The sequence below is a fragment of the Xenopus tropicalis genome, chromosome 8 (assembly GCF_000004195.4).
Source record: "Xenopus tropicalis strain Nigerian chromosome 8, UCB_Xtro_10.0, whole genome shotgun sequence".
Taxonomy (NCBI): Eukaryota; Metazoa; Chordata; class Amphibia; order Anura; family Pipidae; genus Xenopus; species Xenopus tropicalis.
Genome location: NC_030684.2, coordinates 71,851,684 through 71,879,141, shown reverse-complemented (window position 1 = coordinate 71,879,141; position 27,458 = coordinate 71,851,684). Strand labels below are relative to the sequence as shown.

At 38.0% G+C, this 27,458-nt stretch overlaps 1 protein-coding gene across 16 annotated transcripts in view; it reads left to right on the top strand.

Moving 5' to 3' along the window:
- The window catches only part of syngap1 (synaptic Ras GTPase activating protein 1), a 149,598-nt gene that overhangs the window by 75,798 nt on the left and 46,342 nt on the right, over positions 1-27,458 (top strand). For 14 of the 16 annotated variants that reach the window (XM_031892381.1, XM_031892373.1, XM_031892369.1 and 11 more), the window contains 4 exons: positions 18,498-18,589; positions 21,366-21,487; positions 23,588-23,741; positions 24,280-24,378. In XM_031892381.1, coding sequence (XP_031748241.1) covers positions 18,498-18,589; positions 21,366-21,487; positions 23,588-23,741; positions 24,280-24,378 — 467 coding nt within the window. Of the gene's footprint in view, positions 1-14,354; positions 14,748-15,107; positions 15,165-17,315; positions 17,340-18,497; positions 18,590-21,365; positions 21,488-23,587; positions 23,742-24,279; positions 24,379-27,458 lie in introns of those variants that run through there. The other 2 variants (XM_031892385.1, XM_031892384.1) reach the window with 2 other exon arrangements.

Below are 27,458 nucleotides of genomic sequence, written 5' to 3'. Positions count from 1 at the left end.
ATGGGTGATATCGGGCAAATTTAGGCTAATTTGATCGCTTGGCCCTCGGGCCAAATTATTGAATTATAACGATGGCAATGGGCGCAGCCGGTTCAGGGACCGCATCAACAAGCGGCAGTTACGGTTAAATCTTTTAACCTGCCTGATCGATATCTGGCCAATTTCAGGCCAGATATCGGTTGGGCATGTCCGTCGTTGCTGCCCCTACACGGGCCGATAAGCTGCAGAATCGGTCTAATTGCCCTCTTAAGAGTTAGTTTAAATTGGGGGTAAAAAGGCCCACTGTTCAGACAATCATTTTCATAGGTCAGAGCTATATCTCATATATCTGATGTACCTTTCCAACTGATATACAGTTGTAAAATATCCTTCACCTTCAGTAGTATGGTTTTTAGACACCCTAACAGCTTTTAGAAATATTAAAGGAGAACTAAAGGTTAACAAAGAAACTCTTTGGGGCCGAACACAACCCTTTGGCAGTGAAAATATGTGCCTTGGAAGGTACCCTCAATAGATTTCCATACTAATTTATGGCATATGCTCTGGGCTGCTGTAATTTGCCAGAGCTTGGGGACTGATTCACAATATACAGTTTCTTTAGAATATAAAAGTCACAAAACAATCAGTAATTAGTCCAGATTTGCATTACATGAGAGGCCAGCAACCAGTGCTTTCACACCACATTGAATAATCAGCACTGTAGCATCAGCTTCTATTATAGAAAAACTCATTTTCTACTTGATGATTTCTGATGACCTTAGAAGCTTAGCTTCTCAACCTCAGCCCAGATCACGGTGAGCATGTGCAGAGTTACTGACCTAACAAGATCCAAGATGGGGAGCTCTGTGAATAATTGTAAAGGCAAAGATCATTGCTATAATACATCTGCTGAACCTCAGGGCTGGTACAGTAACTTATATAAATACATCATTTCTAGCTATATTAATTTTTAGGATTTAGTTCTCATTTAAAGTATGGCAATTGCCATGTTTTTGCACACAATGCACTATCTGCACTTTCCTCTTCCTTTGCAGCCACCACATTCAGGGCCAAATCTTTGCTCAACCAGTATAAGATGCAAATATTTTTGCCAGCCTGGGGATGATTTGTAGCTTTCAGCCACAATCAGTGACAGACTAGGGTGTGCTGGGCACACCGTAACTGCCACATTGAGGGCCGTCCACCCCAGCCACAAAATCCCTACATTGTAAGAAATCTCCAGTCACGGTGTGCCACTTCCCACTCCTAAACTGTACCTCCGACCTGTGCCGAGTAATTTCTCTCCCTTTCTGCACCTGCCGCTGGGCTGTCTGGGCTGATGGAGCCCATAAGGGCCAGGGGCCACTGGGCTTTCTCCTGGGCCCCTCTGGCCCGGGCCACAATTTAAGTATTGGCATTTAAGTTGCCCCACCGTACATCCCTTTTAGCATCCCTTTTTAGATGTGTCATCACATCATCTGTTTAAAATAAATGTAGTAAACAAATTATTCTTTTGGAAAGTACATGTTAAATATGTATGCATTAAAACTATTAACGTCTTAAGAATATATATTGTAAAAATATCAGATCAGACTAGTCTATTTTATTACTATTTGTTTCTAGGTGAGGAAGAACCCTAAAAAGCAGAAAATATAGAGAAGGTGATATATTATTTGAGTAGATTAACAAAAATGCGAGCTTTCCGGGCAACTTAGGACCCTGCTTCAGGCATGTATACACAAAACTAAAAAAAATCATACAATTTATACACACTAGTGCAGAGTAAAAAATTCTCAATCTGCATAAAATCACTCCCATGCAGATATTAATCTACATCCTTTAGCTAGGGTCCTCTGTAGAGGTTAGTGTAATTAACACCTAGTTGTGAGGTGATGGAAGTCCTGAGTATAAGAAAGTCTTTTGAAGTATGTCCACTGGGTGCAGATTTCACAACCCCCTATGTGTGGAATAACCAACTACAGGGCTGAACTAACAACTAACACTACACCAGTGGATGTCTTGTCAGAGATCAATTGCGGGAGAACGGATCTCCCAGTAGCAGCACACTTCTGCAGTAATAACCACAATACTGATGAGCTTCGAGTCACTTTACTAATGGGCAACTTTAAAACAAAATGGGAGTGAAAGGGAATGGGAATATGAATTCATGCAGACATTCAATACCCTACAGTGCAGCCTTACCGGGGACAGAAGTTAGCCACTAAATGTTAGTACCTATATTTTCAGGTTTTTTTCTATGGCTAACAAGGTACAGCACTCTGCTTCCCTAAAATGCAGGCAGAGGATGACTGAGCCTTTTTTATTGATGTGAATGCCCCATTAACTTGGGGTTGCACTTGTGGCAAAACTGACAATTAGGTGCAATTAGCAATGGCATTAAAGCTATTCTCAGCTTTTTGCTGGTCTAATCCTACTCATGTGTGTAACCTTGAAAAGTTACAACACTTTCAGATATGTAGGAAACACAAATCTGTCCGGTGGTGCTTGCTCATTTTTTAGAAGGCTCTTATTCAATTTCCTTGTTATGACAAGTATGATGCTATGACACTGATATAAAATGAAATAAAATTATATCAGCTGTGTACATATATAGAACTATAGATCTGCTACTATTTGTGAATGTTTAGAATAGTTGTCAATCCTGAATTATTATTTTTTTTTGCAGCTGCCATTTAATGGCCAATGTCTGCATTATATTTAGAGACAGATATGATCTATTTGTCTCATTTTGTATGCCTATTTAGTTTACAACCTCATAAATTAATCATAGTTTAATTGAAGTCTTAATAATGATTAGTGGAGAGATCTGTCTATTCAAGATGCTGGCAAATTCCCTTCTACTGTATTTACAACCCTTTAAGGGGACCTGTCACCCACACATAAAAAACTGTATAATAAAATTCTTTTTTTTTTTTTTTTTTTAATTTAGGCACCCATACCTGTTATAAACGTATTTAAAAATCTAAGCTATTAAATCATAGATCGCCTGCCCTACATCTATGCCTCAGGCATATTATAAGCAGCTTTTCATTTGGTTTTATTTTTCATTTTTACAGTTTTTAAATTAATGCTCTTCCTATTCTTCCTTTTTCTGGCCTGCAACTAAAAATGCCATCTGGTTGTTGGAGTGATTGACCCAGCCATCCAAAAAAAAAACTGTTCATTGGGAGGCTTTCAACACAAAAATTTGCAAATTTTCTATAGTAGCATTACATCTACATCTTTCTAAAAGGCTCAGCTACCTAAAAAAGGAACAAAAAATATAATCACGGGGGTGCCAAATCTTAGGTAAACCCCAGTGATTATACTCACTTACCTGATACCCAGGTCTGGTGCTCCTGTTTGCTTAAAACTGCACCATCCCCACCACAATTATTTCCTGCTTTTTTCTTCTTTTCTTCAGGCCAGGACAGGCGCGTGTGCAGTAGAGTGAAAAATCCAGCTTTTTGAGCTCACGTTTGGCCTTTCACTGTACTGCAAATGTTCCTGCCCGGACCAAAACTAAGAAAAGACATGAAAGTAGATGGCATTGATGAGCTTCTATAGAATACCCCGGGCCGGTGCAGTTTTTTGATGAACAGAAGCATCAGCCCAGGTTATCAGGTAGAAGTTTGTGATGACTAGGGGATCCCTAATATTTTGGCACCCCTGATGACTCTACCTTTAGTTCTTCTTTAAAATTACAGACATCAAAGAGCCCAAAATTACCCCATGTGCCATTACCGTAGGACAAAATGAACATCTGTACAATGCCACCAACTGGCTGAAGCTTTTACCTGTACCTCTGTGTTCATATCTGGCATAATTGATGCGGGTCACTGTTTCATGCCACAGTCAGAAAGTGGTTAAGTACATACTTTTGGGGTCAGCAGTGCCTGAATCAGTAGAGAAGCCAGTTTGACTCTTGCTTGCTCACACAGAGGGAGTAAAATTCTATGTATAGCACAGCATAAATCCAGAAGAATTACATAAATGTACAGAATGCACATATACAAGTATCTTACAGCTGGCATCAAAAGTAATGTGGCACTAGGATGCTAATGTAAAAACGAAGCAAACGGTCATCTTAATTTCCTTTTTCTTTTCCTAGCTCACTCTGTCCTGGTGCCTCCCACACACCTTTCCTTCTGTTGCAGGGAGGGGATAAGGGGCAGAAATAGAGATCCTCAGTGTGTGCCCTAGGGGAGGGGAACCCCCTTCCCTTACATATTACTTGTTGCAGCCCATCTCTTTCTACTCTCATTCACACAATCTCTCATTTTTTTCTCCTTCAGTCGCTATTTTTAATCTCACCCACACACGAACACTCCCAATTCTTCTGTATTGGCTTATTTACCCGCTATTTTCTCTTCCTCCAATTTATTCTTTCTCTGCACTCTTTATCTCTTGTCTCCATTAGAAATCATTGCCATTGTTCTTTTCTCTACATAACCTTTTTATTTCTCCCATATATTTTATTTCTTTTTCTACAGTTAACTCTTTCTATTCCTTTTTTTTTCTTCTATCTGCTTGTTTTTTTCTTTTTCTGTTTTATTTCTGTAAATTTGTATTTTCTCCTCTTTCTTTCTTTCTTTCTTTCTTTCTTTCTTTCTTTCTTTCTTTCTTTCACCTTTCATTCTTATTTCCTCATTGCTTAGATTTCATCCTATATCTCCTCATTCCTATTTGAACCTTTCTCCTTTTATTCTCAGTTCTTCTGTGGAGGGCAGGATTCATTCCTGAAAATACCTATAGAAGCTTTTCAGCTTCCTTTCTGGTAATTTACAACTCCAGGTCTATCCATGTAATTTGAACATTTTCATGTGATGATATCTTGTTTATGAGAGTTTCTGTTAAAAAATGTTACCATGGGAACATGGAGAAAGGCATGACAAAGCGAAGGAAATGAATGTTAGTGCTCTGAGTTCTACATTGGTATCCTAATTCAAACCCACACCCTGTAACTTCCTGTCAGTGTTGAGTGTAAGTTGCCCTTGAGTTGTAGCCTGCAATTAGTATCTCTACTTTAGAGAATACACATAAGAACTGGGTTGTAGCAAACAAAATAAACATAAATAAGATGCCAGTGCGCCCCATTAATTTCTTTAGAAGTTAGAATTTTTAACCTTATATGGGGGAAGAAATAGATTCAGAGCTACATACTGCACTGTTTACTGCTTATTTTATACCCCCTAATTTTTTAAATGACATTAGTATTGTATTTTTAGTGTTTATCAGTTTGGCCCTAGGTAGCATTAATGGTTTTGTAAGATGTATTCAATTAAAAAATACAACAATGTTTAGACATGATCCCAATAATTATACTGAACAATTGTAGGGGGGCAAGGGGGTAACAATGGTGAAAAACAAAGTTTGTGTATGTATATGGTGGCACAGTGACTGGAAAGACTGAAAAAACATAACCTGGTGCATTTACCCTTTCTTGAAAAAGTATTATATTCAGGATCCATATATATTGTATATATGTAGAGTACAGGAGTAGTCCATTACTAAATTTCACAAAAATAGACTATTACTTTCTGTCAGCCAAGAAAATGGTTTCTAGCCTCCTGATGGATTGTCCCCTGAGGCTCCCTCACACACCCTGACTTCCGCAACGCCCACATGGGGGGAGAGTGTGGCCTACCCAGAAGTTTTGCCTGGGGGTCAAGCTATTTCTAATTATGCAAACCATTACATCTATCCCTGTCTCTGCTTTACAGTTTTACATTTACTGGCCCTCTTTAGATATATATAAATGCATGTTTAATATACACAGTGTTTGTATTAAATGTAGGTGTTTTTGTGCCTCAGCCTTTTTACTTTTTTTTGTTATGTTGATGTATTGCTAAAAAACCATGTTCTACATCTCTCTCCCTCTGTTTCTGTTTTTTTAAAGGGAGCGAAAGAGAAATATTAGGTTTGGTTCCACAATTAAATATGACAGAAACTAGTGAGTGTGGGTTGAGGGAAAAAAGACTGTAGGAAAAAGAGAGAAAAAGAGAGAATGCACAGTTAATGAAAGGAGAGAGAGGCAAGGGATTTCAGGTAGGAGGAGAGAGGCTGTGACACATTTTCTCAGCTGACGGGGAGAACTCTCCGCACTGATATTAATTATAATATTTTTAGCCTTCCAACCGCCTGTCTCTGAGAACATCCCCTCTGAATGTCAGGACACCCCCTTGTGTATATGCGTGTGTGTTTGTATATAAATAATTTATCACGTACACAGTTAACAGGATCCCTACATCAGTACTGTACATTTTATTCAGTGCATTATATCCAGGCATTTGTCCCTTCCTTTTATGAATTGCACCCATGTTTGTTTATGTGGTAATTAGTTATAAGAGATTTTCTATATATGTGTGTGTGTGTGTGTGTGAAAATACATTTTTGGTGATTTCCATGCAAAAGCACACATTTAGATGCTAGAGCTGAAAATAAATCATCAGAAACCTGCCAGTGATATCCATTTTAGTAAAACACACAAAGGACCACTGGCAACGCTAGGCTGCCTTTTCATCAGGATCCCAATTGGGCCCTCTACCAATCTGCCACTTGGACTACTGGTGTTTTTCTATTTTCTTGTTTACATCTGTTTATTTACTCTTCATAATTTATGTGCTTTCTTCAGGCCCTTAATACAGGTGATGTTTTAACTGCTTTGGTGCCCTCAGAGAGATCAGTGGAAGGCAAAATGCCTTCAAGCTCATTTTATTACTGTGTTCCATGTTGCTAGACTACATTCAAAGCATTGTAAGGGCTCGTACTCACGAGCATTCCACTGCAGAGGAGCCCAGGAAGGAATGCATTCCATATATCCATATGTGCCTGTACTCACACAGGTGCATATAAGCACCGAACGCAGTTGGCACTTACATACACCTGTGTGGGTATAGGCACATACTGAAGAATGGCATGGGTTTGTTTCTGCACTCCCCTGAGATGGAACTCAGGAGAACGCCCCCACAGGGGAAAGCAGAAACAAATGCTTGTGAGTACGAGCCTTAACTCTTGTGGCATACATATACCAGAACACAAAGAGATATGCACTCATTCATATTCAATTTTATGCAAAAGTTTGAGCCTTTCACAAATTTAGTTAACTGCCCAAGTGGAAAGTAGTAAGAAACTACTGCAGGAATGAAAAAAAAACAATACAAAATAATTTTATTCCTGTTATTTATTTAGTGCTGACACATTTCTGCAGCACTTTACAGAGATTATATCTACATCATTCCGTGGCCCAGAGAAACATCATCAGCATCATGACCCCCAGCAAAAAAAATAAATTAAAAAATTCAGGTTCCTAGAACCCTCATGCACACTTGGGGCATAACCTAAGACCCCCCTAAACACATGCACTTGTGGGACCCACAAACCACCTGTCTACCATACCCCCTTTCCTCAGTACCCAGTGCTGCTGCAGTGCCTGGCCTCAGTTCTAAATACAAATAGAAGGTGAGCAATGGCAAACTGCCACCAAGGTATTTCTATTTATCAAAAGATTTGCAAGCAATCATGTTGGTTTCACTAGAGCTGTAGATCATAAATACAGGGAAGTAGAGAAAGGGAACCCTCAGTCCAGATCAGATCTTGTAACCATAACTCCTCTGAAACCTCTCTCTAGGTCTACAATTTTGTTTGGATCTGTGCCCCCCCCCCTAACAGCACCTGCCTACCCTGTTTACCCCTAGTTTTCCCCTAGTTTTGGCCCTGAATACTTTTTCAACATCTATGCTTAATGTCAGTGCTGCTTCTCCTTTCATATTTAATCTTTCTATAAGGATGACAGCCTGTCTGGGGTTATTTCATGCTTGGGTAGTATGTTGTTTACACTTTTGTGAATATTTTGATATTTGTATTTTACAGTATCATTGGCCTATAGACTGTACGTAAGGTATAATCTCAGCCTTCTTTAGGAATAATTGTAATATATTAATTTCATTTTTCTCTGTAGCTCTCTCTCAAATTACCATAACAAAACATAAAAGAGCTAATTTACAACAACAAGAAGAAGAAGAGCAAGAGCACACAGAGCAGACCACAGCACCAGGGGGCACAGAAAGTGGTGGTGGTAAGAACAGGGCCCCATTGCAGCTCCCTAACTTGCATCTAAATGAGATGCAAGTTAGGGGGCAGCAGAGGGTAACCTAAGTGCCTCCCGCCCAAGCACACTGGTCTTTACTCCAACACTATCAATGTCATTGTATCACTGTACATAGTTCCTATAAAAACCAGGCTACATGTATAAATATCACCTGAGAGAGATAGAGACTTGCATCATTATTTGTCAGTGGGGGTCATGGTGATCAAGGAACATCAAGTGGAAGGTGAAAATAGTGAAGTAGATCATTTTGAATTATCTGATTCTGTCTATACCGTGAATGCAATGTTCAATCTGTCTTGGGAATCTTTTGGTTTAGGATGCTGCTAATCTGTTGTCCTGGCTGCTGGATAATTTATTTTGCCAATTGGTGCGGTTTCCCATGTTGTGGTTGGTGGTCTGCCACATGAAAGTATAAATTTGTTCCCTAGGTTAATGGATCAGTACAAAAAATAGTTCATTTTTCATGATGAGCTTGTACCCTTATCTGTAAAGGCAAGTAAGCTGTCATAGCTTGGAACTAAGACTTTATGAGAAATTTGTTGTGGTCACTAAGTACCCACAAGAACTACTGTTGTTCTAAGTGTGAGGTGTCAGAATAAATCCAGTTTTTGCCATGATATTGATTTGAAGTTTGAAATATCTCCCTTTCAGTGAAACTGAACTATTTTACTTAGATTTCTGTGATTTCCTAAAGATTTTTGAGATTTCTCTGAATTCTTAAATAGATAATTGCACTGCCCGAGGGTTGTTGGTCTATAAATGTAGTTCTAATTGCAACCCTTGATCTTATAGAATTTAGGTCATATCAGTGTAAGCATTTTTCTTTTACTTGGAATCACATTTAATTATCTTGGTGACCCTATACTACCTTCAAAATGTTGATACTCAGTAAGGGGAAAGTATAGATGCTATTCTAAATGTATGCTTGCCTGAAGCATGGCTAGTTCCTGTTTTCAGCCACCCAACTTCCCTCTGATGTCCATGTTTATGCACCCTAAATTGATCTGGCATATGCGAGAATGTGTGTAGGAACTGGCACACGTGGCTACATTTTTTCTAGTGTTCATAAATTAAGGAAAAGAGCAGTTGTACTAGCTTTTAGCATGCAGTGGCTGCTGTTAATGTTCCCTCTAAGCCATATGCATGTGCCCGTATACAGATATGAACCCAGTGCAAACAACTAATTGTGAAGTGAATACTGATGTTTGATTTAGACACATAATTTAGTACATGCACAGACCCACCCATCAATTATGCAAACAATGATTTAAAGTTGTAAAAAAATGATGTTGTAACAAATTGGCTACAATGGATAGTGGGTTTTATATATATATATATATATCTATTAGTGACCAGTTTAAGGGTTGCTGTCTGCAAAAGCAGTTTAAGTTAAAACTAATGAGAGGTGAGGGGCATTGCACTTTAGATACTATCATTTAATTACAGCCAGCTTGAAAAACTATGTCTGCTGACTTGCAATAAACTATTAGGATACAATCTCTCTTTTTTACAGGTGTTTTTGCAGGCATTATTCACATTAAATCACATAGTACCTAATCTTACTGTTTATTCCTCACTATGAGTATGTTGTATAGCTGGCAGCATGGGCAATCTTCCAAAATTTTATTATGAAGCAGATTCACAAAATGCCATGTTGATTTACAGTAATTGTGTGCACCGATACTACTTCTAGTGTCAAAGAGCCTGATCCTTTTATGATATTAACTGGAACTAACAGGACTGCACACAAAGATGTGTAACACAGTGACATACTGCTCCCTAGCTAAAAGCAAAATCTACTCGAACAGCGTTGATTCTAATGCCATGTCAAAAAAGGGGGTAAGCATGGGGCAATAACTTGTACTATTCATACACAGCCATGAACCCTGTCACTATCAATCCAAATGAACACTTGGGAATATATCACACGTGAAACTCACATGGGGCTTCTGATTTAATTTGATATCTATAGCTGCTACCACACTACCTAATAAATCGAATGCAAAGTTTATTTGCAAATACAGAGAGATTAGATAGACAATATTAATAACAAAGTGCTAGTTATTAATTTAATGCAACATTTGCTGTATATAATCTCTGCATAGGTGCCACTTTTTACCATAATTGAGATTTGTATCTGCCTAAAAAAAATCATTGTTTTTGCACAGGCTTAAAAAATCTGAACATCAATGCCAGCATCAATGAGCATCAAGTGTGGCTGGTTAACGGAGTTGTATGAAGCACAGGTACATGGGTTGGGACAGTTAGTTACAGCATGGCAAGATGCAGGGCAGTGCCTTATTTTTAGTCCTCATAAAGTCAAAGATTATATTTGACTTATTGATGAATTGTATATTCTGCTGACATTTGTGTCTGTTTATTATATACAGTGAATTTCTGTGGGTATTTATGGTGCCACAATAATAAATGTCCACAAGTAGCCATGATTCCTTACAGGTAGCAGCAGCAACTTAAACGAATTACACATTTTGTGAAATGGCTATAATTCTGTTGGAACACACTGATTCTCATTCATGAGACAGTGAAAGAGAAAAGAGTGTGCATTATATAGACAGAAATATTCTGGGAAATATCCAGTTGCTTCATCTTGTTTTCACATCAGATGATTAATTTTTTTATTCCTTAAAATTGGATCTATCTATGTCTGTCTATCTATCTAGATCTAAATGTACTTTCCTACTTTTGTAAATATGAGATATAAGAGATAAGAATATATATATTCTTTCAGTTTTTTGCCCTCCAAATTCAAGGCATATTTACAAAGGTAGAAAAGTACAGTTCACCATAGTTGTCCACACATCACAAGAGGAGAAATATATCTATTCACTATTCATTTTATAGAGTTTCTTTTTCTGGCAAATAGTCCATTTACCTGTTGATAAATATATTTCGATCTGGTTTCATCCTTCTTTCTTCTAAGCTATACATGTTAATCAGTATTGTTTGATATGAAGTTAGCATGTGTGCCCATACATTGATTCACCAATTAACTGTGTAGTCAGTTAGTTTTCACTCAGGATATAGTATTCCACGTTGGTTATTTGGGGAGAGACATGTTTCAAGCTGCAGCTATTGAGTGTAAAGCCACATACATTATAGTATTTTTGAGCTCAAAAATAAAGGTAGTAGTATGCAAGAAAACATTTTTTATAGAGGGATAGATCTAAAGGACAACTCTCTGGGGCCCACCAGAGAACCTCACCCCAGGGGCCCATCAAACAGTAAAATGGACCCACTGCACCTCCCTGCACTGCCATGTACACAGTTGAGCAAGCCTGTTGCAAAAAAATATGGGGCCTATGGCACAAGTAAAGACTGAGGCCTCAAAAAACACACCTAACATTTTATACAACTTTCTTCTGTGCTTCCTTTAGCTATACTTACCAAGATATGACTGTGTGTGATTGCTACAGAAAATGTACAATGAGCACATCATTAAACCCAGACATGACAGTAACATCACTACATGAAATGAATAATTAGTATATTAATCCCAAATATGCCAGAAGTACTCTATTACCTGCGGGCATGCCAGTATGATTACTGCAGAAAATAGATAATGAGCATATAAATTCCAGACATGCCAGTAGGATCAATACAAAAATGGATTATGAGCATGTTAAAATCAGACATGCCTTTCTGAAGAGGAAGGCAAATAATAAAAAAATTATACATGATAAAAAATAAAGACCACCTGAAAAGTTACTAAGAATTGCTTATTGTATAACATACTAAAGTTGAACTTTAAGATGAACCACTCCCTTAATTTCTTTTGCCTTTTTGTTCTAATACATATAGAAGCAGTTAAACATGTTTGGGAGCTATAAGTGTTGCTGTAGTTTTCTGATTGTGGATAAGTTAACCATTAGGCAAAGTGTTTTTTTATAGAATGTGTGATAACAAATTATGGTGTTCATTTTGTTATCTAGTGATTTGGTATACATCATGTGATGTGTAATAATGAAAGCAATAAAGACAGTTGATACTCAGAATAAGAGTGATAATCAGGGGTGACTTATGCCAGATATTTAATTGTGAATGCAATTTTTTATTTTGGATATCACAATTGTGTCATAATCAGTGCTGTAGTGTGTTTGATATGATACAGTTTGCTTATGTGGTATAGTACATGTGATCAGTGATAGACCAAGCTTTATATCAGCTTGTTACATGTGATCAGCTGTATAGTGCTGATTATATTGTTGTCTAATAATCTGTTCTTAGATTTAGTATTCATAGTGTTCTTGGTGCTTCGTGTCAGTATGCATGTCAAAATCACTTTAGCACTATATTTAGTGCTTACTGATTTTATATTATAAAATGTAGGAGTCAAGGGGAAGGTAAGCATATAATGCCCAAATGCCCAACAGCTTTGTGAGTTTTTTTATATTATGTGTTTGGCATGTATGATGTATGATAATATATATATTGGGTAACCAGATAGAGCCAACCGATAGGATTTTTGCCATAAAGTGGCCTTGGCCTATTTGGCATAAAAATATTACCTTTCTTAAGGGCTCTGGTACACGGGGAGATTAGTCGCCCGTGACAAATCTCCCTTGTTGCGGGCGACTAATCTCCCCGATATGACATCCCACCTGCGAAAATGTAAATCGCCTGTGGGATAGCATACGCGGCGGTGCGATCGCCGAAGTTGCCTCTCGAGGAGTAGCATGGCACCTTACTGCTGATATATTCCAAAGTTATGTATTAATGCAAATAACTTTGGTTGGGACACAAAAGTAACTTATTGCTTAATCTTGATATGGTTTTATATATGTTTGGTAATGCCATGTAACTGAATTGTTTTTTTTGTAATGTTTACAAATGGGGCATCCCTATTTGTGCTGTAATCAATTATATAGCATAACTCAGTGTTAATTAAGGTAAAATAATGGATATAATTGGTGCTGATAAATAGAAATACTATATGCTTGTCTCCAAACCTGCTTTATATGACTCTGTGTGATAATCAGTGATGTGGTTAGCTAGATGTAGATTACTGACTGTGTCAGTAACCAAAGTATGCGTGATTGTAGATTGTGTTTGCTGTTATCACTGATATTGTGTGCTTGATTGCTTGTGATATAATCACAAACCAGCTTCAGCAGTTCATGTAATATAGTGGTGATGTGCTCTTGATCTTATATTGTGTGTGATGGTGATGTTGATTGCTTATTATGAGTTTGTGTAATAAAATCAGTAATGTTTCCTTCTTTGAGTTAACTGTTTACATTATTATGGACTGATGTAACCTGTTTAAATGATTTGTGTGATACTCCTGTGTTATGTGATTGTGTGTGATACTCCTCTATCCTAAAGCCCCTTTATTCTTCCCATCCTTAATGTTTTCTATGTTTTGAATTGTTCTTTAGGTTTGTTTCCCTTCTGTCTGTCCTTCTAGCTCTCTCAGGATTAACTAAACAATTTAACTTGCTATTTATCTCTCTCTCTCTACTCTGTATATATATATATATATATATATATAAAACAGCAGAGAAGACCGGCACTCACAGGCAATTTTTCACATTGGAGTCATCAAAAAGGCATCAAAATCAGTGAGGTTCTTTATTAGTCCGACGTTTCAGTTCCTACAGGAACTTTCATCAGGGACAACCTGATGAAAGTTCCTGTAGGAACTGAAACGTCGGACTAATAAAGAACCTCACTGATTTTGATGCCTTTTTGATGACTCCAATGTGAAAAATCGCCTGTGAGTGCCGGTCTTCTCTGCTGTTTTATACATTGATCCTACTGTCCAGGCACCCAGGTAGTGTTCCTAACTTTTGGTGTGCTGCTTTTTGAACTGTTTGTATCTATATATATATATATATATATATATATATACACACTTACTGCCCCTTGACCTTTAAGTTATTCTTTAGGCTATTCTTTTCCCCCTACTCTCTTCTTCCACAAGCTCCTTATTTCATTATGCTCCTATCAACTATCAGTATCCTTCCTACTCTGTATGTTACTTGTCCATTTTCATTCCTACTTTTTTTCCATGTCCTCATTTTCCGCCAAACTTTTTTTTGCTGTTGTTCATGCTTTTTCCTTCTCTTCTATACCTTTTTCTCTGTTTTCCCTTTCTCTCTCTGTCTTGGAAAGAGTTAAGAGGTTTTCCTGAGCCTCTCCCTGTGATAGGACAGGGTACGCGCACAGTTGCTTAGCAACAGAGAGGTTCCTTGCACAGCTCAACTCTCTCTCTCCAAATCTCTGCTTTTTTCGTTCTTTATTTTTTCTCCCTCTTTCCATGCTGTCCATCCCTCCTCCTTCCTTCCATTTTCTCTGTTTTTTCTCATTTCCATCTTTTGCATCCTTTTATATTCCCACTGTATAACCTTAATACATTGTATGCCTCTGTCTTCTTTTTCTACATATATATGATTTTTCCTTGTTCATTTTTCCTTGGTGACTGCAGGCTCTTTCATCTTTCTTTGTAACATCCCCTGTACCTCTGCATCCCCCCATTTATATATCTCTAGTTCTCCCTGTCTGTGAAGTAGTTAAGTGGTCCCCCCGTGCGTGTCCCTGTGATAAGAGGGGGCGTGCGCACAGTTGCCAGGTTACCACGCTCACAGTGACATCCCTGTGAATACGGAAGGATGCAACGCGCGCTGGTGCTGGGAGATGGGTAAAGTGGAGGCCTCTTCCCCTGCAAGCCTTACTCTGCACACCCTGTACTTCACACTCTGTTACCTCTTATAGCTTGCACATACTGTCCTAGAACTCTTCCACTACTCCGACATTCTGCATTCTACACTGGCCACTCTGCAATCTATACCTTGCCCTGCAGACCAGTCACACATTGTAAGCCTTTCTAGTGCAGAGCTGTACATTCTAAACCTTGCACCTTGCATTATATGTATTGATCACACCCTACACCCTGTACACATTCTCTTCCTCCTACCCTTACCATCCCCTGCCTGCATGATACCCCTACATTTAGACTACACAAATCCTCACAACTTTCTCCTGGGTTAACCCTTAACAGCTTGGGGCCAACTCAAGGTTTTGAGCATGAAGTCTGACGGAAACTCAAAGTTTTGAGGTGAGAGGGAAGAAATCATATCCCTTTATGCAAGCCAATGTGTGTGAACAACTGAAAATGTATGCATGTGTATCTTTATATAGCTAATTTTATTTGCCTTTTGTATGTGTACAAATATATTTGTGATCCAGTACCTCTCCTTTTTAAAAAAAAAAAAAAAAAAAAAAAAAATATATATATATATATATATCCATTGTAGTCAAGCCTGGGACTGGGACCTGGGACACTGAACAGAGATATAGCTAAACCTATGTTTGTATGTAATTTTCAGGATCTTTGATTTTCTGATATAATATTTGTTATAACAATACAAATTGTAGTATATATGGATATTTATTTACAATGTACATATATATATATATATATGTAGAGTGAGACAGAGAGAGATCTGTTTGTACTTGTATATATGTATATAGTTATATTCTTCACAAAATTCCATAGGCAGCTTGGTATTTGGTATTTAAGAGGGCCTGATAGGGAGCATATATAATCAGACCATTGCTTTTTATTTCATTTTGAAAAAAAAACCTTTTTCCTAGGCATTTTGTGTATAAAAATATGTTTTTATATATGCATGACTATGTACATTGCTATATGTTATTTGTGGAGTGAAGCGTGAAGCTGCCAGTGCATAAGTTTGTGTGCTGTGAGCTGGAAGCTGCACAGCTGGATGTTTATCACTATGTGCCTACACATATACATACATGTAGCTGACCATCTATAGGATTTTAACTAACTATATGAATGTGCTTTGGGGTTTTCAATACAGCAAAAGTGAATGTGTGCCTCTATATTTGGTTTGGAATTTTCTGTGTGTATCCTTCTATGACCCTGTTAGTATATACCTGAGTAAGCACTGCAGACTGTAGTTGCATTTGAAAATGGTGCAGCTTTTGCTTGTGTGTTTCTCTTGGCATATAACTATGTGTAAATGCTGTACCTGTGTGTGCTGTGAGCTGCACGGCTGTGTGTGGGTGGATTATATACTTGTATAGAATGATTTCACTGCTGTGAGCCGTCGCATTTCAATGTGTCTGTGTGGGCGTCTGCACAGAGCTCTCTGTGTGTTATATACAGCTCTGTGTGTGTTATATACTGCTCTGTACACTGGTGTTTTATTTAGTATTATTGTGTTTATATACAACACAATATCGTGCTTATGTGTGAGCTCAGGTTTACATTTTATAAAATCTGGGGTATATAATAAACTTGTGTGTAGCAGCACTAGTCTTTGTATACTGACCGGCACATGAAGAATGCAGTATATGTGTATCTTACTTCATATATGTCAGTATGTGTTATTGTGTCACATACTACATATGCATTTAGAATACCTTACTGCACACAAACCTAGTTAATCAGTTGAAAAGAACCCATATGTTCCTTAATGCCTGACCTAGATGAATTGCAGTGAAGTGCTGTGTAAATGCACATGGCTTTAATCTGTGTCAATGTTTTTACAGGGACACAGCATTCTGGGTTATATCATAGTGTAAGGATACGGTTACATGACTGACCACTTTATTATGCATAGTGTAGCAGTATGGTGCAGTGTCATGTATGTCCCTTCTTTTACACAAACCTAGCATGAATGGTGTGGACTAGGGAGGGGTACAGGAGTAGGAGCTGAAGCAAAATCCTGTAGCTAAAAAGTACCAAAATGAGACATCATCTAAAGATCGAGGTTTATCATTTTACGTTGGTCTGATAAACAACTGACCTACACTTAGATTTCAGGGATTTGGGGCAGTCAGCAAATATTACTTTTTGCCTGCAGTTCTCTGTATTGCCAAAGGTGGAGCAATAATAAAATGCAGCCAGAATTTAGCATTTCTTTTTTTAGCTGAAAATACTCTGTATTTCAGCCGTGGGCTCTGCATTCTTTAGGATGATGCAGAGTTTATAAGATTCTGTTTATAGTATGTGCATATGATAAACTGTGTATATGATAGACTGTGCCTCTGGAATTATAATATTTATTCCCACAAAGCTCTGCCAGCCATTGACTGGAAGCTATAATTCAGACTTGAAGGTCTGCAATTTAGATTAGATTCACCAACCAGTGAATGTTTAATTTTTGCAACTGCAAGCTCAATATGCAAAGTGCAAATTTGGCCAACATTTGTTTTGTACCCACAGTGAAGCATTTTTCCCACAATTCCAGCAACATTATGGGTAAGTGCAGAGTTCTGTCCACCACAATTGTGCTTGATACGTCAAAACAAACACAACTGTTTTAGGGTTTGAGTTTAAATGAATGATTTGCATGCGCCACTGTAGTTTGCCATACTAGAGCAACTGCAAAAAGCATAGCTATGCAATGAAAAAAATGCACCTATATGGGGGAAAGTCAGGGCCATATTTACCATATAGGCACTTGAGGGTCTGTTCCTAGGGTAGAAGCTTTAGGGGTGGCCTTTGGTGTGTATATGGTAAATTAAAATGTACAGGAAAAAAATCTGGCACACTGGTGTGCTAGTCAGTAAAAGTGAAGTGGACAAGAATTGAAAGAGCCATAGAATTAAGCATGGTAACTTGGGCAATGCTGAACTCCTCTTGGATGCAAATGCAGTGTCCTGTTATTTTCTGCCTTTGCTTGTCTTTGAAGCAGAGCAAGGATTTTTATCTAATGGCTGGCAGGGTCCCTTTAACAGATGCTAAATCCTAGAACTATGGGCAATAGACCTAGATTATTATACAAAAATAATAAAGGTAAAAAGAAACAATCAAGCTACATCCCTTTAGCAAATGAATCCTCCTATCTTCTTTGGGTCGGTGCTAAGTGTCTCCTATACGATTAATGAATTACCTCTGCACCCCAAAGGCATATGACACATGGGGCATTTTTCCCCACTGCCATCTACCAGAAAAACAGTGGCAGACTGTGGTGGGCATCTGTCACTGCAAGTAAAGTTATTTATGAAAAAGTACTGATAAACATGTAGTGGTGACAGACAGACCATTACTATAAAAAATGCTGCAGCTTGTGCTGAGGTCTGCCTGTCACCACTCTGTATGTGTCTGCTAGTGCACATCCCATTTAATAAGATTACTAGTGGTAACTGGCAGTCAGGGGCATTTGGCAGCAGCTGTTGTAAAAAAAGAACTGTGGTAAAAAATCCCTTATAGGCCTAAGGCTAATGTCATTCAGGTGTTATAACCTCTGCTGCCACCAGTTGGAAAAAAGCAGCTACATTTTGGATATTTCAGTTTTTTGCTGTACTTGCACTGTAAACTACACATACTATTCTTTTGCTTGTTATTGTTTAATGTAGGCTGTTCTCTTTACTTTGTATTTTTCTCTCTCTTGTGCATTGTTCCCATAAATTACAGATTATCACCTTGCACGTTCCCGGAGGAAAAGCGTCCCAGGGGGAAAACAGCCCAGTATGGACGCCCCTCCCACCGCCCCCTTTCGACCGTCGGTAAGAAACATACGTTTACTTAACTAAACTTATATCTCTGTAGTAAAAGGTAGGTTACCTATTAGCATTAGCAACCAGTAGTAGCTCTCACTGGATATTTAGAACAATGAAAACAGACATCTAGATGATCATTAATAGCGAACACTGTGAGCACTGGGGGACTCAGGATGTATAGGGGTTGTTTAGTATGGTAATGAATAATTAGAAGTTTCATGAAGAATGTCTTATTCCAAAGTTTAGGGGAACCTTAAAAGAATTTGCTGCTGGGCCCAGTGTTTTCTCCTTATTGATTAGTGGATCAGAGAAAATGCGGTTACTATAGATATGGCTGAAGTGCTTATAGCTATTAGAATAAAGTAATCCCTAGTACAAATACAATACTAATTATTCAAGACAAAATGAACCAAGTGATTAGATATTTTTGTATACATTGCTCATTCTGTCTAATGTAACGTTTGTGCGTGAATGTGTTAGATTTTTAGAAGCGTATTTATCAATGGGTGAAAGATAGAGTTCATCATTTGATAGATATGCCTTTAAAAATCCAATAGGAATGAAGAGAACATGAGGGTTTTTTTTTATTTTTTAATCTCTAAACCCACATTTTAATAAATCTGCCTTTTAGAGAGGACAGTTCTAAGAGTTTGTGGGGCACAGGGCTCCCTATCTAGTGGGGGCTTATCATAGTGGGAGTCAATCAGCAGGTGGTTCAGCAATCGGCACAGGGCCCAGCCTTGAAGGATATCTCTGCCAGCTAGTTCATTTGGCTTGCTCAGTAAATGTTTCTTATAGTTTTTAAGGGCCAGTAACACCAAAAATTAAAGGTTTTTGTATGTGAATATAATGTGTTTTTACCTTGCAGTACGTGCTTGCCTTGAAAGTTATTATTAAGTTATATTGTTTAAAAATGTGGCATGGGTGCTACCACTAAAGCCCAAAGCTCTATAGGGTTGCATGTCCCATATTATAATAACAGATGGGAACTATACAAATGGTTTTTATTAGGGTCATATACCATTTCACACATATAGGGTGAAACCCTTTATTATATAAAATAGAACTGTAACCTCTAAGAAATGTTACATTTACAAATGAAGGACAGATTCTTTGTTTTGTCCATGTATTTTCTCTACTTATTTAGATCCCGATACATATTGCATATATTCGTGACCTTTTTTGTTAAGTCCTATGTTCTGATGTTACTTTTTAAATTTCCTGGTTTCAACATTTTTTTTGTTCTGGTTCTTTTCATCCTTTTTAATTCTAAGCTGTATATTTAAAGGTCTTTCTTGAATGCATTGTTATTTGGAGAATGAATCATCGTAGTTGCCCTTCTCTGGATGGTTTCTATTTTATTAATATCTTTCTATAGACAGGGCCTGTGATGTGGCAGTTACCTCTTTAGTTATACTAATATCTTTGTATGTAAACTAGTATTTCTATTCCATTTGCTTCTATTCCTATTCCTTGTGTACTTTCAAAGCTATTATTCCTAAATTTACTCTGTATTGTGAGGGCATCTCTTTTCTCTATATGCATTAATTAACATTTTGTCTTGTTAAGTTTTAGATTACAACTACTTGTCCATCTCTCCCATTTCCATAAATCAATTTGCACTTTGTTGTGTCAGCTCTTCTGCAGATCTTTGTTTCATCTGCAGAAAGGCACACCTTTTGGATGCCAGTGGTGAATATATAAACAGAATAGAACCAAGTATCAATCCCAGAGGAATAACACTAATTGCCTATCTTTCCTCTATGATTACATCAGTACCCACAGTTTCCTTCTACTCAAACACCTCATTCTGTAGCTAAGAGAAGTAAACTAGTGATGCATGGGCTGGCTTGAACCTGTGGGATCTGAGTGTTTACCTGTGGGTCAGGTGGGTTTGTGAATAAAAAGGATCATTACTTAAAGTGTGAGTCACGATTGTCCAAAAAGGGACCTGGCACCCAGACATAAAAAGCTGTATAATAAAAGTCCTTTTCAAATTAAAAATGAAACCCAAATTACTTTTTTTTATACACACATCCATACCCATTATGGAGGCATTCGAAAAACACAGCTGTCAATCATATATTGCCTGCCCTGCAGACAATTACTTACACTTTTCATTCTGAATTACCTAGATGTCACTGCACTCCTCACTTCCCCCTCTCTCCTCACCATCTAGTTGTGTAGCCAGTGCATGGGCATCAGGTCCCCCATTTTGGCACATACACAAGATTTTGGCATGATGCAAAGTTTGCCTTAATAACAGTGTCCACAAAATGGTGCTTGTCTGCTTGCTGTAATGGTGTAATTGTGTAAGACTGAAGGAAACATGTTTTATATTATTTATATAGTGCAAGTGACATTTATTTTGCTTGACAAACACAATAGAAATACATTTAGAATGATTTCTTAGGGTGACAGGTCCCCTTTAATGTGTTGCAGCTGGGTTTCTGGTGACGTACCTTTACTGTCAGTGTGATAGTGTTCCTGAAGCCCACCCCCCACTCTAATAAGCTGGCTTCAGGTGGGGTGCCTTAAGATAGGTGTGGGTCAGAAAATCTCTGACCCTGCATCAGTAAAGTAATCTTATTATATAAAAAAAAATCTATGGTACACAGCCCGAAGCTGGGGAGGCCCTGCTCGTGCTAACACCTACCTCTTATATAAAGGTACAGTGCTATTATCTTGTGCTATAATTTCGATTCACTGTTTTCATGCATTGCTTTTTATATGTTTCACTCTCTTCTTATTGGTTCACTTTTGTCCACCATTGTGTATATAGCAAGGATTCCTGAGCCGTCGCTTGAAGAGCTCTATAAAGAGGACAAAGAGTCAGCCCAAATTAGATAGGACCAGCAGTTTCCGGCAAATATTGCCAAGGTTTCGAAGTGCTGATCATGATAGGTAAGGTCTATTACTTTAACTGCATTAATATTTTTCTTCTTGTGTGATGTTAAGTTCACCTTAGGTAGGGTTGCTAGGGATGCCCTGAGGATTCAGTATTTGGAAACATTAAAAATGTGTTCAGTTCATCCTTAATCACAGAATTTACCTTCCAGTGTCCTTTTTTATACTTTAGGGAATCTTTATTTTTATTGCATGCATCAATGCATTCATCTATCTATTTACTGCATGAAATCCTCTCTGAACATCTCTTGCACAGGACTGACTGATCCGCCTGTGCATGGTGTTGTCAGGCTATGATTCACAAGGGTGAATATCACTTTGTGACCTTTCTTCACTTTAATTTGCACTGATTGCAGTTTATATTGCATTATGGGCATTGTTGCAGCAGCATAAGTTACTTTTCCTTACCACTTAACATTTCTAAAATGTTGTATCCTATTTTTGAACCATGTGATCTTAGTTCAACTTCTGCAATATTCAATGGTTTATTCATTTCACCCCACCTAGTATCTTTATTTTCTGCTCACCCTTGTATACCTTTAACTCCTTTATGCCTCAACCTGAAGAAGATTCTGCACCTAATTTTTAAAATCTCTAGTTTGTATTAATGTATTTAACTTGTGACTATTCTTTAACTTAATGAAGTCTCTCTTAGTTCTTCACACCCTTTTAGCCTTGTTTATGTCTTATACTGACCTACTTTCCAACAAACCTAAAAGATCTCCTTATCTTCTATACAGTCTGCTTATTAATCTTTCTAACCTTTCACTTTTAAGTCTGCTTTTATCACTTGCTTGTCATAATCAGTTTTGCTGTTTTCTCCAAGTACATTATAATTTTCATTTATACTGTTTTGTAGACCTTACATTTCTTGGTTGACACTATAACCCCTCTTACATTTTTTACTTCTTTTTAAAGCTCTTTTGGCCAGGGCACACTTTACCTCTTGTATTGGTTATTGGTAGTTTTTGTATGTTTTCTTGTATGTTAATAATAATAATAATAATAATAATAATAATAATAATACATCTAAGGTGCTTTCAGTTTCTAATTCAATCATTACTCTCTTATGCTTTTCATTTAATCCTCATCTATATGTATGTATGTATGTATGTATATCTTTATTTATAAAGCGCTACTTATGTACGCAGCGCTGTACAGTAGAATACATTAATACAAACAGGGTGTTAATAAGATAATAGATAAATACAAAGTATAATAATAAATACAGATAAATACAGCAGCAATAAGTTAAGAGTCGAGGACACAAGAGGAAGGAGGTCCCTGCCCCGTACAGCTTACAATCTATATGGAAGGGTAACTAACAGACACAAATAGGCAAATATAAGTGCTGTAGATCACAGTGGGTGACATTACAATATAAGTGCCAGTTCCCAGATCAGGTGATGGGCGAGTGCTCCAAAAGGTAGTCTTTAACCTTAGTTTTAAAAAGACTGGGGGAGGATTCTCTCCGGAGGAAATCAGGGAGGGCATTCCAAATGTAGGGGGCAGCAAGGCAGAAAGGTTTAAGGCGGGAAACCTCAGTAGTAGTGGGGGGCGCAACCAAACGATTGCTCTGCGAGGAACGAAGGAGTCGGGCAGGAACATACGGAGACACAAGGGACGAGATGTAGTGAGGAGCAGAGGAATGGAGGGCCTTGAAGGTTAGGAGGAGAAGTTTGTAGGATATTCTTTGTTTGATAGGAAGCCACGATAAGGACTTTAGCAGGGGAAGGGCCTGAACTCCTGGATGAGAGGAGGAGAATTCTGGCAGCAGTGTTTAATATAGACTGTAGGGGGGAAAGCTGGGAGTTAGGGAGGCCGGTTAATAGCAGGTTGCAGTAGTCCAGTCGTGACAGGATGAGAGCATGCATGAGCAGCTTAGCTGTTGCAGTAGAAAGAAAGGGACGAATTTTGGCAATATTGCGTAAGAAAATATGACAGGTTTTGACAGTATCACTGTACGGTATCACTTCCATATTAACATCCCACAATATTGCTCACTATTTTGCTCTTACATCATTATGTCTACTGTCTGTCCTTATACATTTAACTGTTGCATTCTGTTCAGTATTTTCCCTTATCTGTCCCTTTCAGGGCACGGCTCATGCAGGCCTTTAAAGAGTCACACTCTCACGAGTCCTTGCTTAGTCCTAGCAGTGCTGCAGAGGCTTTGGATTTGAACTTGGATGAGGATTCTGTGGTGAAGCCTGTACACAGCAGCATCTTGGGACAGGAGTTTTGCTTCGAGGTATGGTGACACCAAACTATAACAGGGTGTCATCTGTCAGGCCACAGGTAGACCCTTGAAGAAGGTCGGAATGAGTCATAAATTTAGAAATATGTTGTACTATTTAATATCTAATACTGTGGGTCAGCTTAGCAGTGGTGTTGTAGCATGCACTTGCGTGGAGAGATAGGAGATGTATTTCTCTTAAGGTGGCCATACACAGACAGATTTAAGCTGGTGATTCAAGTCCTTCACACCTATTTGGCAGCTTTTCTGCCCATGTATGGGGACCCCTGATGGGCCTACCCAACTGATAATTGAGCAGGTTTGATCTTCATTTCGGATTGAGGACCACATCAGCTCAATAATAAGGTCCTTGCTCCGATGGCTCCTATTCTCGTAGTTGTAATCCAATAGTTTGGCCCACAGGTATCACCGATATCATTGTCCTTAGGTGGGCATATCGGGGGAAAGATCCACTTTTACTCTGAGCAGAAAGATCTCTTGGGGTACTCAAAGGTATCTCATTTTTGCTTTCTTGTCAATCTTTTTTTTCTAGGTGACCACATCATCAGGTACCAAATGTTTTGCCTGCCGTTCTGCTGCTGAAAGAGACAAATGGATTGAGAATCTTCAAAGAGCTGTAAAGCCCAATAAGGTACAGGATTTACTCTTGTTAATAATATACCTCTGAGCTACTGATTATAGCAAAAAGAAAAAGTAAAGGCTTCTTCTCTTGTAGTTTTGTTGTGCTGCAGATATTTCTGCTCACTGTCAATTACTGTACTTTCTGTTCAGAGTTATGTTAATTTTTGCAGAGTAGTGTAGCATAGTTTAGTTGTGTTGTGCTTTACAAAGCTCAGTTACCATTAGGGGCCTTTCCAGCCCCTAGTGCTGCCTATGGGATGTTGCCTCCCGTCTCCTCTCTACTCTTAGGTTTTTTGCATCGGAGGGGCCCGAGGGGGGCTGCATCGCTAATGCAAAGAGTGCAATAGTGCTCTCTGCACTAGCAGAGCTGAAATTCCGATTTAAAAATTGGAATTGTGGTTCTTTAAGTTACCAGGAGTGGCTTTTTGCTGCCCCTGGTAACTTCAAGGACACTACTGCCTCAGGTAATAACTCAAATAATAATAATAATAACTAGACTTATTGCAACAGTGCCCCTCGTTATGATACAGAAATATGTTTTATTCTACATTTAGAACTCTTATAGAAGTTATACTGACATATTTTAAAATGAGTGCAAGATTGTTTTACTGTAGTGTACACCATATATAGTTTTCTTTACATGGGGAGGCCTCTTTATTAAAGTTTGAATTTGTGAATTTCTAGATTTTTTATAATTTTGAATAAACCTGAATATTTGTTTATATATTAAAAAATATGAATGTAAGAGATTCGTTCAAATTAAAAAATACTGAAATGCATGAAATTTATATTCAAATCTATATTATATACTGAACATTGTCAATGTGTCTACAAAATGTGAAAAACTCGAATTGAAAAAATTGTTTACATTTTGCCCAGGACAACTCCCTACATGAACTTGCAAGCTTTTAGATGCCAAAACTTTATGTTGACCATTTGAGTTCTGAAACCCTAATTTAAATTTGGGAGTTTTAGTATGAAATAACTTGAATCGTAGAAGAAATTTGAATTTAAACATTAATATATCAGCCCCTTAAAATCAGAATAATAAAGCATCCCTTGTAATTATGTTGTGCTGCGTAGAAATATATGGTTTAGTATATAGAATAAGAAAATCATTCCAGATTATGGTAGACAAAAGGCACCCAGCTGCAATTGGTATGGATAACACCTAGGGGCAGATTTATCAAAATGTGAGTTTAGAGCTTAATACATAAAAACTCACCCACATTCTATTCATTCCTATGGGATTTTTAGAAGCGTATTTATCAAATGGTGAACTCTAACTTTCACTCATTGATAAATATGCTTTTAAAAATCCCACAGGAATGAATAGAACGTGGGTGAGTTTTTATATATTAAGCCCCAAACTCATATTTTGATAAATCTGCCCCCTACTTTAATGAATGTATATTTTAATCTGTTTTGGGCAAGGACTGCTTTGTGTTTGTTTTACATCACTGATACTGCATTTAAGTGCCTTCTGCACACTGCATTCTTAGAGAGGCATTTATAGACCATTAATCGTGACTGGAAATAGATGCAGTCATATATTGTTTTTATGGAGATCTGTTCTACCTATTGCTATTATAATAGAAACAGAGCCATGTTATTCATTTAAATCATTTGTGTTTATTTATTCAGGACAGTGTTATATTTCAGGACATAATTATTAAATGTATATTGTGGATTAATACTCTTAAAGTTTCTAACTGTACTTTGTAAACCAAGTATTTATTGATCATTGTCATAGACAGTCATACTGTGGCCTTGGGGATGCTGGAGTAGTATGTAGCTGGCAAGCCGCAATTTGTAAAGAGGGTTTTGCTTTTTAACAAAACCGTATCATTACATTAAGCAGATGTATTGCATTTAGTCTTTCACTCTGTATGATATTGCATCCAGGCCCAGATTTGTGGGCCACAAACGTTTGGCCTAGGGCAGCAAAGTTTTAGGAGCACCATAGTACCTGCTTTCTGCAATAATAGCTAGCAGCACTGGGGACTGATCCAGATTTCAAATCTCTTGTCCCAGTGCTGTTCCTTCATGTGGAATGATTTATGTGGTGGGTACAGCCCCTTTGGGTTCTTTCTGTGTTCTCGAATGAGTGTGTCGGTAGGCTGGGTACGTGATCACTGGCCTAGGGGTGCAAAATTTAAGAGATCCAGCCCTGATTGCATCCTGTGCCATGTAACAAACACTGCGCCATGCTTCTTGTAGAAAGCATTTGTGTGCATTTAACTTTTTGTATTAAACATATACATTTTGAGGTTTTTTTTTTCTTGAGCACCAGCTTATTTTAGAAAACACACAACAGAATACTAGAAAGGGAAGTCTGAGAACAAACTTCATGTTAGGTCATGAATGAAAGTCACTGAATGAAATCTGATCTGTTGTTGACCCCACCTACTTTTTCTAACCTTAGACCACAGTTATATAGTAAAAACCACTGTGCAAAGTTTGGGGACCCTGGTTTTAATAGTGTCTGAATGGCAGCAATTTCAATTTCCCCACTGAAAGTCAATGAGTGACATCTGATTGAATTTCCGCCAAGTCAATAGGTATAATCTCATTGGCTGTTCACAGCTCCGCCCCCTTTTGGGCATCCAACAATCATCATATTTTCATTCAGGCTGATCCCATGACTATGTGACTCAAGTTTGAGGAGTGTAGCCTCAAAGCTGTAAGGTTGGAAGCAGTTTCAATTCCCCCATTAAAGTCAATGATTGAAATTGGCTGTTGTTAGCCCCACCCACTATGGGTCATCTAACAAATTTGGGGTGACCCCATGATTATGTTATTCAAGTTTGGGGGGTGTAGCTTCAAAGCTGTAAGAGTGGCAGCAGTTTGAAAATCTTCCCTGTCAAAGTCAATGGGAAAATTGCGGAGTTTGGAGTGGCACAACAAAAAAGATGGGGGACGGGATCGCCAAAGAAGTATGGAGAGTTTGGGTGTTGTACCCCTAAAACTGTAGGAGGAGTAGTGCTAAGAATAATAATTATAATAAGAAAAAGCGGAAGACAATGCTTAAGTCGAAGAAAATTATGTTGGATTTTTCAACCCAACATAATTAAGGGGTATATTTATCAT